The 14,327-nt window shown below is 59.2% G+C and overlaps 1 protein-coding gene across 12 annotated transcripts in view; it reads right to left on the bottom strand.

Annotated features, from left to right (window-relative positions):
* Nucleotides 1-209: 209 nt before the first annotated feature.
* The window catches only part of ADGRB2 (adhesion G protein-coupled receptor B2), a 36,980-nt gene continuing 22,862 nt past the window's right edge, over nt 210-14,327 (bottom strand). For 4 of the 12 annotated variants that reach the window (XM_007979624.3, XM_073007570.1, XM_073007569.1 and 1 more), the window contains 22 exons: nt 13,511-13,705; nt 13,274-13,342; nt 13,090-13,198; nt 12,468-12,795; nt 11,994-12,099; nt 11,749-11,792; nt 11,362-11,488; nt 10,784-10,887; nt 10,562-10,664; nt 9,715-9,865; nt 9,463-9,532; nt 8,969-9,035; nt 8,722-8,807; nt 8,324-8,422; nt 6,110-6,281; nt 5,654-5,749; nt 5,254-5,293; nt 3,941-4,560; nt 1,696-1,731; nt 1,280-1,378; nt 1,123-1,179; nt 210-698 (listed from right to left, as the gene is read on the bottom strand). In XM_007979624.3, coding sequence (XP_007977815.1) covers nt 513-698; nt 1,123-1,179; nt 1,280-1,378; nt 1,696-1,731; nt 3,941-4,560; nt 5,254-5,293; nt 5,654-5,749; nt 6,110-6,281; nt 8,324-8,422; nt 8,722-8,807; nt 8,969-9,035; nt 9,463-9,532; nt 9,715-9,865; nt 10,562-10,664; nt 10,784-10,887; nt 11,362-11,488; nt 11,749-11,792; nt 11,994-12,099; nt 12,468-12,795; nt 13,090-13,198; nt 13,274-13,342; nt 13,511-13,705 — 2,964 coding nt within the window. In that variant the 3' untranslated portion in view covers nt 210-512. The remainder of the gene's footprint in view (nt 699-1,122; nt 1,180-1,279; nt 1,379-1,695; nt 1,732-3,940; nt 4,561-5,253; nt 5,294-5,653; nt 5,750-6,109; nt 6,282-8,323; nt 8,423-8,721; nt 8,808-8,968; nt 9,036-9,462; nt 9,533-9,714; nt 9,866-10,561; nt 10,665-10,783; nt 10,888-11,361; nt 11,489-11,748; nt 11,793-11,993; nt 12,100-12,467; nt 12,796-13,089; nt 13,199-13,273; nt 13,343-13,510; nt 13,706-14,327) is intronic. The other 8 variants (XM_073007564.1, XM_073007571.1, XM_073007567.1 and 5 more) reach the window with 6 other exon arrangements.

The following is a 14,327-nucleotide window of genomic DNA, read 5'->3' as shown; positions in this document are numbered from 1 at the left end:
CAACCCAGATCGGGGAAAGGATGAGTCACCCAGAGAGTCAGGGACAAAGATGGGGTCAGAGCCTAGGCCGCCCCCTCCCAGGCAGGGCTGGCCCAACCCCATCACATAATCTGATGAGATCAAGTGAGTTCAACCCAGGAGACAGGAACAAAGTCACAGTCCCAGAGCTAGGCCTTTACCTGAGGGAAGCAAACAGCTCAGCAGCAAAATCCACAGAGTGAAGTTTATTCCCAACAAAGTTTCCCTCCCCCCTCCCCAGCCCGGGACAGGGACGGACAGGCTGGGCTGAAGATGGGGTTCCAGTGACTGAGGGGCCTCTGAGAAACAAGGAAGGGCCCTGGGCCCCTAGGCCAAGCCATGTCTGGCTCCCCAAGCCTGGCTGAGTCCACGGCGCCTCCCTGCCCAGCCCTCGGGAGAGGGGAGAGGGCGCTGGCTCCTGGGTAGTTCCAAAGTGGAGTGTGAAAATAGAGAGATATATATATTTATATGCAGTGGGCAGTCCAGCGTGGCACTCACACCTCTGTCTGGAAGTCACCATCCGGTGGTTCTGTGGGCTCCCAGGCTGCTGTCCGGTGCAGAGTCAGCCGTTCTCGGGGCTTGGGGGGCAGCGAGCCCAGTGTCATAGATTTGAAGGTGCTCCAGCTCTGATGGCGCCGATGTTGGGACAAGCTGGGGCGCTCCCCGGGGCTGGGCTTATCCTGTGGAGGGAGCGGGAGGAGCCGTGAGGATGGTCCAGTATCCTCACCCATTGTACAGAAGAACAAACTGAGGAGGCCCAGAGAGGGCTGGTAATGCCCAAAATTATGGAGCAATCAGGTGTCAAAGCAGAGTTCAAATACAGACCTGCCTGGTTCCAGGGTGGGGCTCCTGACCCCTGCCTGTTCTCAGTGGCCCCCGGGACATGTCTCCTGCTGACCGCTCTCCCTCCCAATCCTGGAGGACCTCCACCCCTGTTCGCCATCTGCGGCACCTTCCCCACCCCCAGACGGCCCCAGACTGTTGCCCATGCCATGGGGGAGGCCCTTGGTGAGACAAGCTGGGGTTGCCTGGGAGGGGCAGGAGGGCAGGGAGGGCATGGGTCCCTCAGGCCCACCTCACCACACCCAGCCCGGGGGGACTCACGGTGCACACGCTCCGCTCGGCCGCCCCACCCGAGGACACACTCCACCGCTTCTCCCTCTGCAACGGGGGCCACCGGTCAGGCTCCAACCCCAGGGGCTGCTGCACCAGGTCAGGCCCTGAGCTTCGGGGCAGGGGCAGCCATGGGAGGAGCCCTCACCTTGGCCGTGGACTGGCTGCGGTAGCGGTCAAAAGTGTGGAACTTCTGGTTGAGCTCGTGGTAGAGTTCTGAATGCCGTTTCCGGGTGTGCATCACCTTCTAGGGGCCACAGGGCATCAGAGGGTTGCTCCCTGAGGCAGAACCATGATCCCCCCTACCCAGGGCACTCAGCATCCCGGACCCCCCACATCCCTCCCTGCTGCCAGCCCCTCTGGGAAAAGCCCTGGTTCTCTTTTCACATCGGTGCTATGGGCTTGGGCAGGGAGGGAATCATGGGAAGATCCCACAGAACCCACAGGCTTGGGCTCCTGGGGTCAGGCTCTGCAACAGAGCTTGGACTACTTTTAGGAGTGGGCCCTCCAGGGACAGACACCGCAGCCAGATGTCCCACCGCCCAGCACACACACAGCCCTTACCTCAAAGTCCAGGTCTGAATACCGTAATTTCTTTCGCTGGGAAGGAGCAACAAGGAGGCAGTGGAGGAGAAGAAAGCTTTTTACCACATGCAAGTGCTTTAGAGACAGGAAGCCTGGCACCCCAGGGGTCTGCCTGCTGCAACTCCCCCAGCCCAGGCCCAGAAGTTGGGGACCCTCATGGGGCAGCTTTTTAGGCCTCACTAAACATACACAGACATACATACACGGGTCAAATGGCATGGTGTGAACTTCCAACATGGCAGGATGCGATGCCCACATGGAATCAGAGCCGATGCTCATTCTCTGTGCCCTAGAGCCCACCCTGCATCTTCCCATCTTGCCCCATTCTCTCTGCCAGCCATAGCTACCCCTCCCCTTGGAATCTTCCACTTGTCCTGCAAACACAGGGATTCAGGCTTTCAGAAACCTTCCTTTGACCTCACACTGCCCCTTTTCCTGCCAAACCAGGCACTGCCTCCCTGGCCTCTCTGCTCCCTCACGCCTCTCCTGGCTCTCCTGGCCCCAGACCACTTTCAAGGCCCCAGTAAGCTGTACCGCACCCAGTGCTACTCAAGAAAGAGGCCTGAGAGTCTTAAGATGTTGGTACAGGAAGACCCATGAAGCCAAGACCAACTTTCCCAGGTTACAGATGGGGAAACTGAGACCCAGGGAGGTGAAGGGAATCGCTCCCAGGCCTTCGAAGGTGGTATTAGAACCACCATCCGGATCTCCCAGGCCTGTGGGCATGCTGACCACCATGGGCCCATGGCACCCACTCTCCTGGTCTTCCTCTCCTCTCCCTACCTGCTTTCTCCCCGCTGCCCACCCTGGCTTCTCTAATACTAGGTACTCACGCTCTGCCCTGGCACCTTATCTTGCCTTTACCACACATCATCCTGTGTATCCTCCTCATCCTGGCCACATCTCTCTTTCTGGGGGCAACAGGGCACCTCTCCCTGTCTGACGCCCCACATGCACTGCACGTGCAGCTCACACCAATGGAATACACTTGTAATTCCCTGCCCAAACCTGCTCCTCCGCACATCACAGTTGCCCACGCCAGAATTCTGGATGTCATCCTTGACCCCTCAAAGTGCTGCTGCATTTACTGCTGCCTCCCACACAAGGAGCCTGACGTCCGCCCTCATCAGCGGCCAGCAGGCAGGTGTCCACAGAACAAAACCCGCCATGACGCCAAGCGCGCCCTTCTCTGACGCTGGTGTTGCGTTTTGTCTTTGTTACGCCTTCCTGTTTTTGCCATCTGTGGCAGGAGCAGGCACCAAATGTTCCAGAAACATTTGGGGAGAAAAACTAAACTTGCGAGCCCCCTAGCTACTAACTTAATTTTCATTGTGTGGAGGATGGGGAGTGGGTTTCTGAGGCCGAGCAGGAACAGTCAGTTGTGGCTAAGCCATGGCTCTGGCCTCTTTCCTTAACCACACCCACTTCATGACTCCAATAAAGTTGTAGAATGTTCTAGAGTTCCACAGCAGGCCACTACTGTCTGTCTGTTCCCAGGGATCCTCTGCAGGGAGCAGACCTGAGGAGGCCAGCGGGAAGGTGGAGCATTCACAGAACACACACAGGCAGGGACCCAGAGGGGTTTGCTTTTCCCAGGAAGAGATGGTCAGTTATCACAGGCCTGTGGGCGGCGCCTGCAGCTGATTTCAGGGACGCTAACAGCAGCAATCCCCAATTATCTAGCACTTTCTACTTGCTCCACACGAAGATAAATGCTTTGCATCACTCAATCCTCAAAACTACTCTATGAAGAGACTGCTACATTATCCCCACTTTGCACACAAGAAAACTAAGGCTCACTGATCTCACTGCCAATCACAGAGTCCAGGCTGGAACTCAGACCTGCGTGACGCAGAAGCTGAGGCTCACACCCTATGATGTGGCTTCCCCAACAGCATAGCACACTGCCTGAGCCACAGTCTCCTGAAATGAGGACTCATCCCAACCAGTCACCCCAAAGTAGGCCCTAAAGCAAGTACGAACGAGTCGAGAAGCGCCTTCCAGTGCATGGAGTCCCAGCGTGTCTGAGGGATTCACAGATCCCACAGAGCTGCCATGAGCAGAAACAGAGGGAGAAATGCTCAGTGTACCCACCCCCAGTGACTTTTACAAAAGGCTGCTCTGGGGAGGTTGAGGCTGTCCCTTCCTGGCTGCAGCCTGTGATTGACACACAGTCTCTGACACAGAGTCTCAGACACACACCCCATTCCCTACAGCCCCTCACCTCCAGGGAGCCCATCTTCATGGTAGAGCCAGGCACGGTGCGAGGCATGGTCCGGCTGCGCTCCCCTGGCTCGGGCACTTGGCGGGCGCTGGGTGTCGGTGGTGGCGGTTGGAAGGTCATTCCATAGGGATTCTGGAGAGACCCATAGGCAGGGCCCAGCCCCAGGCCCGAGTGGTCCACGGACAGGAAGCTGGGGTAGCCTTCAGTGTGGGCCACTGTCTTGGCAGCCCGCCGGGGGGTCCCCTCCGGCCGAGCCCTGGGGGCATCCTCACCGCCTCCACCCCCACCGCCAGGCTGCAGGCTCAAAGTCCGCCGAGGCAGCACCATGTAGTCGCCCTCAGAGCCCGGCTCAGTGGGCCGCAGCCATGTGAGGTCCAGCTGCCGCAGGCCGCCCTCCCCACACATGTACACAGGGTTGGCCTCCTGCGGGGGCGGCGGCTCCCCCAGCCCTGGTGAGGCTGCCATGGGCACCAGGATATTCCCAGGCAGTGGTGAGAAGCTGAGGCTGCCCTCAGGGCCCACGAGGCAGGACTTGGGCTCCTCATCCTCATCCAGGGACAGGCGGGACAGTGTGCCCGTGATGGTGGACGGGTTGCAAGTGTTGACCTCCTTGAACAGAACTGGGGGCAGGAGTGGGAGGGAGGGGGTGAGTCCTGAGGAGAAGGAACCTCCAGATGTCCTTGCCTAGGCTGGGGAGGTACCAAGTCTCTGCGCTTGGACAGGAAAGGAAACTGGGTTCTGGAGAGATGGCTGGGTGGTTGGTAATCTCTCACATACAAGAGGGGTGAAGAAGACAATGGCCCCAAAGTCCCCACAGTGAGACAGGGCAAGAAACAAAGGCAAGGCCCAGCTCCCAATGACCTGGTGCAGGTCCCGACTTTGACCCCAGAGCCCCAGGGCTGTCAAAGGGCTTTGTCTTCCCACCTCCCTGTGCAGCAGTTCCCCAGGAGACAGAAATGGAAAGAGATTCTGGTAAGAATCTGGAAATCATATAATAACCTAACACTCTGTACCGGGGTCCTGCTAAGGACTCGATGTTCCGTGATTCAGGCATGCCCCTGAGCCTCCACCCTGCCCTGGGAGGACAGTCTTCTCTCCTTTACAGGTGTGTTCACTGAGGCTTAGAGAGGCAGGTTGTTTGCCCAGGGTCATACAGAAAGGGACATTCGCAGCCTTGCATCCAACTCAGGGCTGTCTAACTTCAAAGCTGGACTCCAGCGGCCAGAACTCCATCAGGGCCTCCCATGATGGGGATCGGGGCCTCCCCTTCTCCAACCCCAGGGCCATTCTCAGCTCTGTCATGGCACACTCACCTGTTTGACAAGCCAGATCCACATCCTTTTCAAAGTCTGACTATAGGCGGAAAGGGAGGGGCAGGTGGGCAGAGGGAGGATTAATGTAACAGGGTGGGAGGAGGCTCAGGCTCTCCCCAGCCAGCTGTGCCCAGTCTGCCTGCCTGAGGGTTGCCCATGGCCCAGTCCACAGCCCAGCAGAGCCCAGGCATGGTCTACCCCAGCCCTACCTGATGGCTGGGAAAACTGAATGGGGGAAGGATTTCCCAATGCCACCCATGCATTAGTGGCTGAGCCTGAATCAAACCCAATCCCTATCCCAACCCTGCCATGGATGGGGAAGGTAAATGGTCTAGGGCAGGAAGACTGGGGTGTGGGGTGCCCAGAATCTGCCCAGGCCCTGCCCAGGCCCCTAACTCACCAGGATCTGCAGCTGCCCGTTCTTACATGAGTCAGGGGAGTCTTCGCTCTCATCAGCCCGGCACACCCCCATCTGGCACTTCACCACATCCTGGACCTGGGGACAGAGGGCGCCTGCTGGGCCTGAGGCCACTGCAGGGCCCCCGACCACAGCTGGCTGTGCTTCCCACCCCAGATGCCCAGGCAAGTGTGGAAGGCAGGCAACACATCCAGCCTTGGGGAAGGTGATGACACCTGGGTGGGGTGCCAGGGGAGGAGGAGAACCAGGATGCCAAGGATAAGCATAGGGGACAGTTGTGGGTATCCCGGGCTATCAGCTTCCACACTAAGGGCTGCCCAGATGGGGCCTGGAACACCCTGGTCAGGGCCTTGGCCCTCCCGGTCTGCACAGTGGGGAAGAAGCCAGGGGCCTGGCAGGTGTGGTGGGTACACAGGGGTGGGAGAGGCCCAGCCCCACCTCTCGGCGCAGGAAGCAGTGCACAGCAGTGATGACAAAGCCCTGCGCAGAGTTGAAGACAGCAAAGAGGGCCTGGAAGAGGACGGAACGACGGTCTGTCATAGCCAGGACGGCAGACATCCAGGTGAGCGCCAGCAGGGGCAGCACCACGCAGGAGCTCCAAAGTGAGGCCCTGAGGGGACAGTGGCAGAGCCCATCAGAGTGATACTCCAGGGGACAGGATGGCTTGAGCCTAGGCCTCCACTCAGCTGGAGCCCTTCAGCTGCCCAAGACTGGGAGGGCCCCAAACCCCAGGGCCTCAGTAATGTCCCCAAGCAGAGAGGGGCTGAGGAGCCGGAGCCAGAGAAACAGAACAGAGACCGAAAGCAGCGAACTACAGGGTCAGAGCAGGGACCAGGAAGGTGGGGAGGGACACACAGACACAGTGGGACCGAGCCACAGACAGTGGAAAGGGACGGGGAGAAAGAAGAGGAGGTAGACAGAAGCAGATGCTGTTTCAGCCCCAACTTGCACAGAATCACCTGAGAAGCTTTTTTAAAATGCATAGGGCCTGGATGGCATCCCCAGAGCCTAAATGGGTAGGCTAGGGAGGGGGACTGGAAGAGGGACAAAAAGACAATAACCAGTGAGAGAACGCATGCCACAGAGACACCCAGACAGAAAGATTAAAGAGGCAGAGCACGCCGGGGACATCCAGAGCATGAATCCTCAGGGAGAAGACCGGGGGCCAGGACCAGTGAAGCAGAACTCCCCACACACACAGAGAAGGTGCCAGGCTCCCAGGGACTGCTCAGAGCCTTGGGCAGAAGGATCAGAGCTGGGGCTGAAAGCTGGGGTTGGGGCCTCCCTGCCAGGGGAGGGCAGAAAAAAAGCAGATGGGGCCTGGCATCCGAGCCATTCCCACCCCTCCCTAACCTGCTACAGCACACGAGGGACAGCGAGGCCACCATACCCTCCCGGGCCAGGTGCCACACTCAGCCCACTCTCCTTTGCAAACACCCCCAGTGGGAGAGTCAGGCACAGCTCTGGGCAAGGCAGAGGGTGGCACCATTCCACAGAGACAGCCGGGGGAGGCCAAGGCAGAGAGATGGGCAGGGGGCCAAGACCTGCCCTAGGAAGAGCAGTTCAGGGCTGTTCAGCCTGGCAGGGGGCAGGCACAATGGGCTCTGAAGCCCCTGGAGGTGGAGCCAAGACCAAGAGAGGGTCTAATCACAGTAATAAGAGCTACACTGATTAACCACCAATTCTCTACCAGGCCCTACACTGAACACTTTACATATATTACTTCAAATCGTGATCAAAATAACTCCAATTAACAGGCATGGGATTATTATCCCAATTTATAGATGAGGAAACTGGAGTGTGCCCAGCTGGGCAGGGAGAAGCACAGTTGGGATACAAACACAGCTTGACCGACTCCAAAGCCCAAGCATTGAAACAGCTAGTGCAGACAGGGTGAGGGAGGCAGACGGCAGCCCAAGACAGAGGGAGCTTCGCAGTGACGGTGCCAGCCGCCTCCAGAGGCTCTGAGCTCCCTGACCCTGCAGGTGTGCAAGATAAAGCTGGACCTCACTAAGCAGGGAGGCTTGGATGGATTTCAGGCCCTGGGTGGGAGGCTGGGCCTACGGTCTTTGTGGATTCGTTTCACCCTCGCATAACTGGGATTTTAAGATTCTCAGATGCTAGGGCGGGGGTCTCAGTGAATTAATTCTCTACCTCCATGATTCTCTGTCTCCAATTGAGGGTGAGATTCAATGCCTCTGAAATGCTAAGTCTCAGATTCTATGACAGATGATAAGACTCAATGATTCACTCATTCTAACATTCTTAGCTTCTGATTGTCTTATTCTAAGAGTCTATCATTCTAATTCTAAGGTTCTATAGCTCAAAAATTCTAAGGCTTAAGATTGTCTGAGTCTCTGTAGGTTGGGGGTGTGGGGCTGTGCAGGATAGAACATTAGCTGGGAGTGAGGGCAGGGGCGGGATCCAAGGGTGGGCGAAGGAACCGGGCACCTGTGGGAAGCACAGACATCCACTCCTCATCGCCTTGGCCACCTCTTGCCGAGCCCTTGAGAGTGTGTGGCGGCTGGCAGGAAAGGGTAAGCTTTCCAGGGCACTGGGCTGATATCCCTCCTCCTCCCCCCACCATGGGCACTGCCCCCCCAATTCCTTTGCCCCACCCACCCCCACCGCCCCCCAGGGGGCACGACTAACATGGCGTTCCTGGCCGAGGCTGAGCTGAGCAGGGGGCTGGGGACCGCTCCACACGCTGAGCAGGGGAGGAGCAGGCTGGCCCAGGGGCACCGCTCCGACCTCGGGGGCGGCACAGACATGGGAGAAGGAGGGGAAACACATGGGAAGCCGGGAGATGGGGCAGAGTGAGCCCCGAGTGGGGTGGGAGGGGAGGGCAGACGAGAGAGAGAGAGCTGGGTTAGGGTGGGTGAGGGGCTGCGGCTGAGCACTCCGGGTGCCCACCTTGCCTGCAACCTTGATGCAACCAAGGTTGGGGAGCCCCGGTCGCATCATCGAGCCCTGAGTCTCCAAGAGCACCCATGTCCCTCCCTCCCTGCACCATTTCCAGAAAGGCCAAGTCTCAGAGGCCCTCCCCTTACCCGGCCCTCTGCTTCTTGGATTTGTCGGAGATGCCATCACGTGCCATGAGCTTGTTGAAGACGATGATTCCGATGAGCATGTTCACCTGGGGGCCCAGTGGAGTGGAGTGGGGGAGACAGGATCACCAGGTGCCCTCCTGGCAGGGAAATTCCCACATGGGAGCTGGAGTGCAGGGAGGAGGTAGAGGGAGAAACAGGATGACCCTCTGGGGCCACGCCCCTTCCAGGATGCTGAACGGGCACGTACCAGGACAATGACGGCTGCAGGGCCCACAAAGGCGTAGAGCAGGCCGCCCTCCAGGGAGAGCCAGCAGCTGGGGTGGGGGAGAAGAAGGGTGTCAGACACCCGGCAGCCTCCCTCCCCACCCTCAAACACCACTCCTCAGTCCTCCCAGGCTGCCATGCCCACATGGCCAGTGCAGTCTGAGCCCCACACAGTGAGAGTGATCCACTGGCTCCTGCTGAGCCTCGGTTTCCCCTCCAACAAAGGTCCAGAACATTAGGCTCATCCCCCAGGGCTCCCATGGGGATGACACAAGGCTGACTCCTGAGCTAAACAGTCCCTTAGGGATTACCCAGTCCCAGCACATTCCCTCAGTCAGGGAAACTGAGGCTCAGAAATGGGGAGGAACTTGCCCAAAGACCCACAACAGGCATGGGCCAGGATTTCAGCTGGCCGCCCAGTCCAGTTCCCTAACAGATCCACTAACCCCTACCACCCACCACGGGAGGCCCACGTACTAGCTGGATGTACCGTATCCTTTGGTTCGGGTAAAGCCAACAGACACGGCCACCACCAGGGCAGGCAGACCTGGGGGAGCGGGGGCGCCAGAGTGAGACGGCTGCTGGTCTTCAGGGACCCCTTGTTCTCCCAGACTCCCAGCCCAGCTGACCCCTGTGCCCAGAGAGCTGGGCCAGGGCCAAAGCTGAACCTCTCTGGCTGCCCCTGCCCACCAAGGCCCAGCAGCAGAGTCCAGCACTGGCCCTGCTCACCCCAGCCCAGGCAGAGGAAGCGCTTGCGAACGAGGCGGGTGCGCATCCGCCCAATGACAGCCAGGTAGGACTGCCAGGCCTCGGTAAGCACCCAGCAAAAGGAGGAGAGAAAGAAGAAGTGCAGGAAGGCAGCCGTCATGGTGCACACGCCCTGCAGGGAGAGGGAATGGGAGGGAGTGGCCCTGAGCAGCCGCCAGGGCAGGAGGCGCCGGGCTTCCCACGCCCGCTGCTGGGCGCTGCCACGGCAGCCCACCTGAGCCCCGCCCCCCACAGAGCCCTGCCAGGCTCCCCCGCCTTCCTGCACCCACACACAGCACGACACGGGCCTGGTGACACACACACAGCACTCGGCATCTAGGGAGGCGGGTGGGCAGGCCGCCCACGCACAGACGCGGCTGGCAGGGAGGGGGACAGACATGAGCACCTGCCACATCACAGCCGGGCAGGCCCCGTGCCTGGCGCTGTGCAGAGAAGGCCGGGGGGGGCATAGGGAACAGTCTGCACAGGTCATCCACAGGTAGGTGGCAAAGGAGGCCTCACTCAGGCTCCCACACGCTCACAGACACGAGGAGGCCCAATGCCACCTGCCCAAAACACACCCGGCGCTCAGCTCACACACACATTTGCTGATGTTCACAGACGTTCCTCACTTGAATACACACCCCCTCTCCAACGTCTTCACATACGGTCTCACACACTACTTCATACACACTCTAATCTCAGCATGGGGCACGCACACGCTACCACTGATGGACATACAAGCAAACACACACACTGCGCTCTCCACCCTCACCCCTCCACCCTCCACCCCGCTCACACCCTGGCAGCCCTGGAAGCCTGCACCTGCCTTGCTCAGCACCCGGGACTGGCCCACGAGGATCAGGATGTTGGATGCCAAGATGGAGAGGCAAAAGTTCAGCAAGATGATGGAGCGCTCAGATTTTATGAACCTGCCGGGGCACAGCAGGCAGAGACAGAGGCGCTGGCTGCCCTACCCAACCTGGTGTGGTTGGCCACCTCCCGCGCCCCTCCCCCCTCGCCAGCCACCAGAGCCAGGTGTCAGACCTACCTCCAAAAGGCGGCATAGATGGCGAGCAGGGTGAGCAGTGCCATGCATGACACCGCACAGCCGATCACCAGGGGGACCGAGGGGGAGCCCGCCAGCTCCAGGGTCTGGAGAAGATGGGCAGACGGTCAGATGGGCAGATGGTCAGATGGGTAGATGGTCAGATGGGTTGCTGGGAGAGGGGAGCTGCCGGGGTGCCCCGTTCCTTCATCTACCACAGACTGGCATACCCACAGGCAGAAGGGCAACACCTTCTAGATGTTGTACTCATGCATGCACAGAACAGACCCAGGTATCCATGTGGACACATATTTACGCTCAGTCACCTGCACTCTTCCACATACCCAGACACACACATGTGCACACACACACACACAACTGGCCGCTGCTGCATACCCCCAGGCAAATATCATTGCTGTCAGCACAATCCCAGGGACACAGACTTCCACGTGCAATCCCACAAGTGCACCTGCAGATGCACGTTCAGGATCACCCAGGTGCCTGCCAACACCATCACTGATGGCTGCTGGAAGCCCAGGGCCTCCTCCCTTGTCCAGCCCAGGCACCTCTGTTCCACTCACCAGGTCCTTGGGCGGCTGGGCCAGCACAGCAAAGGTGGACAGGTGCTGGCACTGGCAGCGGGTGTGAGCTGCCTGGGTCTCCAGGGTCTGGCAATTTTCAGTGTCCCAGTCTCCTGAGCTGGCATCTCTTGGGTAGGGGAGAGATTCAGTGAGCCCCAGGCCAGCTACATGGCCTTGCCCCCAGTCCTGGCCACTGCCCAAGGACAGGCTAAATCCACAGTAAGGCCACATCCACGAGGCAACAGCAGGGAGGCCCAGGATATGTTCTTGACCCCTTAGGCTAGGATGGCACCAAAAATCCCTCTTGCCTTTCAGGCAGGAGACCCCTTTCTGACAAGGGGCCCTAGGGCTGCTCCCTTCCTCACCCAGAGGAGCCACCCAACTCACGCTCTGGAGTAGTCCCAGCTGGCGCAATGGGGATCCGTGGTGCCCTAGGGAGCAGAAGACACGAGTGCAGTCTAAAGTGGGAAGCTCACCACACCCCACCACTGCCCATGCCATGGGGGCCACAGCACCTCCCACACAGGTCCAAGGTTCAGCCCACCATCAGGGACAGAGTGCATCCCACCAGGCAGGCCTCTGGCCACCCAGGTTGGGGTGCACCCAGGGTTTCTGCGTGGATCTCCACTCACATTGATGATGTAGGAGAGCTCCACAGTGATGAGGGGCTCGGCTGGAGGCTGGGTAGGGGGGCGCACAGTCACTGTCATCACCCGCGATGTGACGGCCAGTGGGGGCCTGGGGGACAGGTACTGAAGTCAGCTCCTGCCAGCGGGTGCCAGCCCCCATCAGAAACCCTGAAGCTGCTTTGGATGGGGGGGCAGAAGTTTCCAGGGAGCCAAGACCTAGGGGAAGGCCTAGCTCAGTGGGATCCAGGACCTCGGGTGAGGTCTAGAGCTCTGTCCATCACGCCCTGGGTGGCAGCCCAGCCTCTGGGAGCAGCATGGATATATTTGAGAAGCACGTATCCAGAGCCAGGCAAGGGGTTCCTGAAGGTGGAGGAGGCTGCCATGGATCTCTGCAGCCAGCACTGGCTCAGTCCTCCTTCCCTTACCTGGGCCTTCCTGGACCCTCAGCAGCCCCATCCACCCATCCCCAGGACTCACCTGGGGGGCGGCAGGATGAGGCCAAGGGTGCGGTAGAGCACAGCACCAATCACAAAGTAGGAGGACTCATCGGGGTCTGCTGGGAGGAGGCGCTGGTGGGAGTGGCCCGGGCCAGGGGGCACCGTTCCTGGGCCCCTCCCCCTGCCAGGGCTGCCTGCTGCCCCCGATGTGGCTGGTTTCCCTGGGGAGGAGAGGCTGAGCACCTCCTTGGGCAGGAAGAGGCGGTCCTCTGAGTGCCGCACCCAGTCCTTCATGCCCCGGCGGCCCCGCATGGGGAACGTGATGTCGCTGGACACAGCTGAGACGGGCTCTCGCTGAATGCTGATCACTGCAGTGGGAGAAGGGTGGGCAGAGACAGACAGAGGGGCAGAGGCAAAGGGTGGCAGACCAGGGGAAGAGATAGATGTAAGGGAAACACGTACCAGGAAAGGAAGATGAGGACACCGAAGTTGGTACAAACACAGAGACAGAAAGATGTACACAGAGAAACAGACCACACAGAGAAGAAGGAGAGGGTGGAATGTGGAGAGAAAGACACAAATATGGGGTTAGGTAGAGGAAAGATGGAACCTCCTGAGTTCTGGCACATTCAGGACCCCCTCCCCTGCCTGCCTCCTTCTACCTAGATTGTCCGTGACAATCAGAGAGCTCTGGAAGGCCTTGAGAGCATCGCCCACCAGGTGAATGAAGTCCTCCACGACACGGAGCAGGTGCACAGAGCCAGGCGACACCTGGGGACAGAGAGTGTGTAAGGGTCCAAGGCAGGGTGGGTCACGGGAGGAGAAGCTGGCAGCTGTGCCCCGCACCTGCTGAGCATCGTCCCACTTCTCCTTGTTTTCCGCATCCACCATGAAGCTCACCACCTGGAAGAAGCGCTGGGGAGAGAGCAATGAGTGGCAGGGGGTCCTAGCCCCAGGGAACAGGGGGCTTCCCCCACTACAGCCAAACTTGCCGCCTCTGAAGCAGACTCTGCCTAGGGGCCTGGCCTCCCCCTTCAGTCTGGGCCTTCTCCACCCTCCGCCCTCCTTCCTCCTAGGCGGTACCTGCACATCATCAGCTGAGGGCACGTAGGTGGCCCTCTTAAAGGTGTCAGTGACATTCCTCAGAATGTCCACAGAGAAGAGCAGGTCCCCACTATAGTAGGTGCGCCGGGCCAGTAGCTCCTGCAGGCTGCGCACCACCTGTGACATGCCCTCGCCCGCCAGCATGCGCTGCCCCTTGGCCAGGTGCTCCCTAAGCTGTAGGTGATGAGGGGGCCACAGTCACTGAAGTGTCAGGAGCTGGAACCAGACCCTGGCCCATCCCACTCCAGTCCACCCACTGCTTGCATCCACGGGGAGAGAAAGGGGGAAAGGGTCAAAGAGGCTCAAAGGGGCGCACAGGGGAGACAGAATCCGAGAAAGAGACTCATAAAGACAGAGAGAATCCCAAAGGGTACTTTAAAAAAGACTGAAATAGAAACACCTAGAGAAAAAAAGGTGTTCAGATGTACATATGAAAGATACAAGCACAGTATGGGAACAGGGTACCTCCCCATCCCAAAGGGGTCATGTGTAATGAGTGTGTCTGTGTGTGCGCGTGCGCGCGCGCACACACACACACATACACACACACACAGTCTCTTTCTCTCTCTCTCTCTCTCTCTCTCACTCTCTCTCAACACAAGCTCTAAATGCATTCACACAATTAATACCCAGTTATAGTCAAACGTATACACATATTTGCTGACACTGCTCTTACCCCATGACTGGCCCTGGGCTGGGCGCTGGGGACACAAAACTAAATTCAATGTTTCCCCTGACTTCCAGGAGGCCCCAGTCTAGCAGCACACACAGATACTTGGATGAGCACCTAATGACT

This window comes from Chlorocebus sabaeus, chromosome 20 (assembly GCF_047675955.1).
Source record: "Chlorocebus sabaeus isolate Y175 chromosome 20, mChlSab1.0.hap1, whole genome shotgun sequence".
In the NCBI taxonomy this organism is placed as follows: domain Eukaryota; kingdom Metazoa; phylum Chordata; class Mammalia; order Primates; family Cercopithecidae; genus Chlorocebus; species Chlorocebus sabaeus.
The sequence above is the reverse complement of the archived record's forward strand: the minus strand, read 5'-3'. Positions and strand labels throughout refer to the sequence as shown.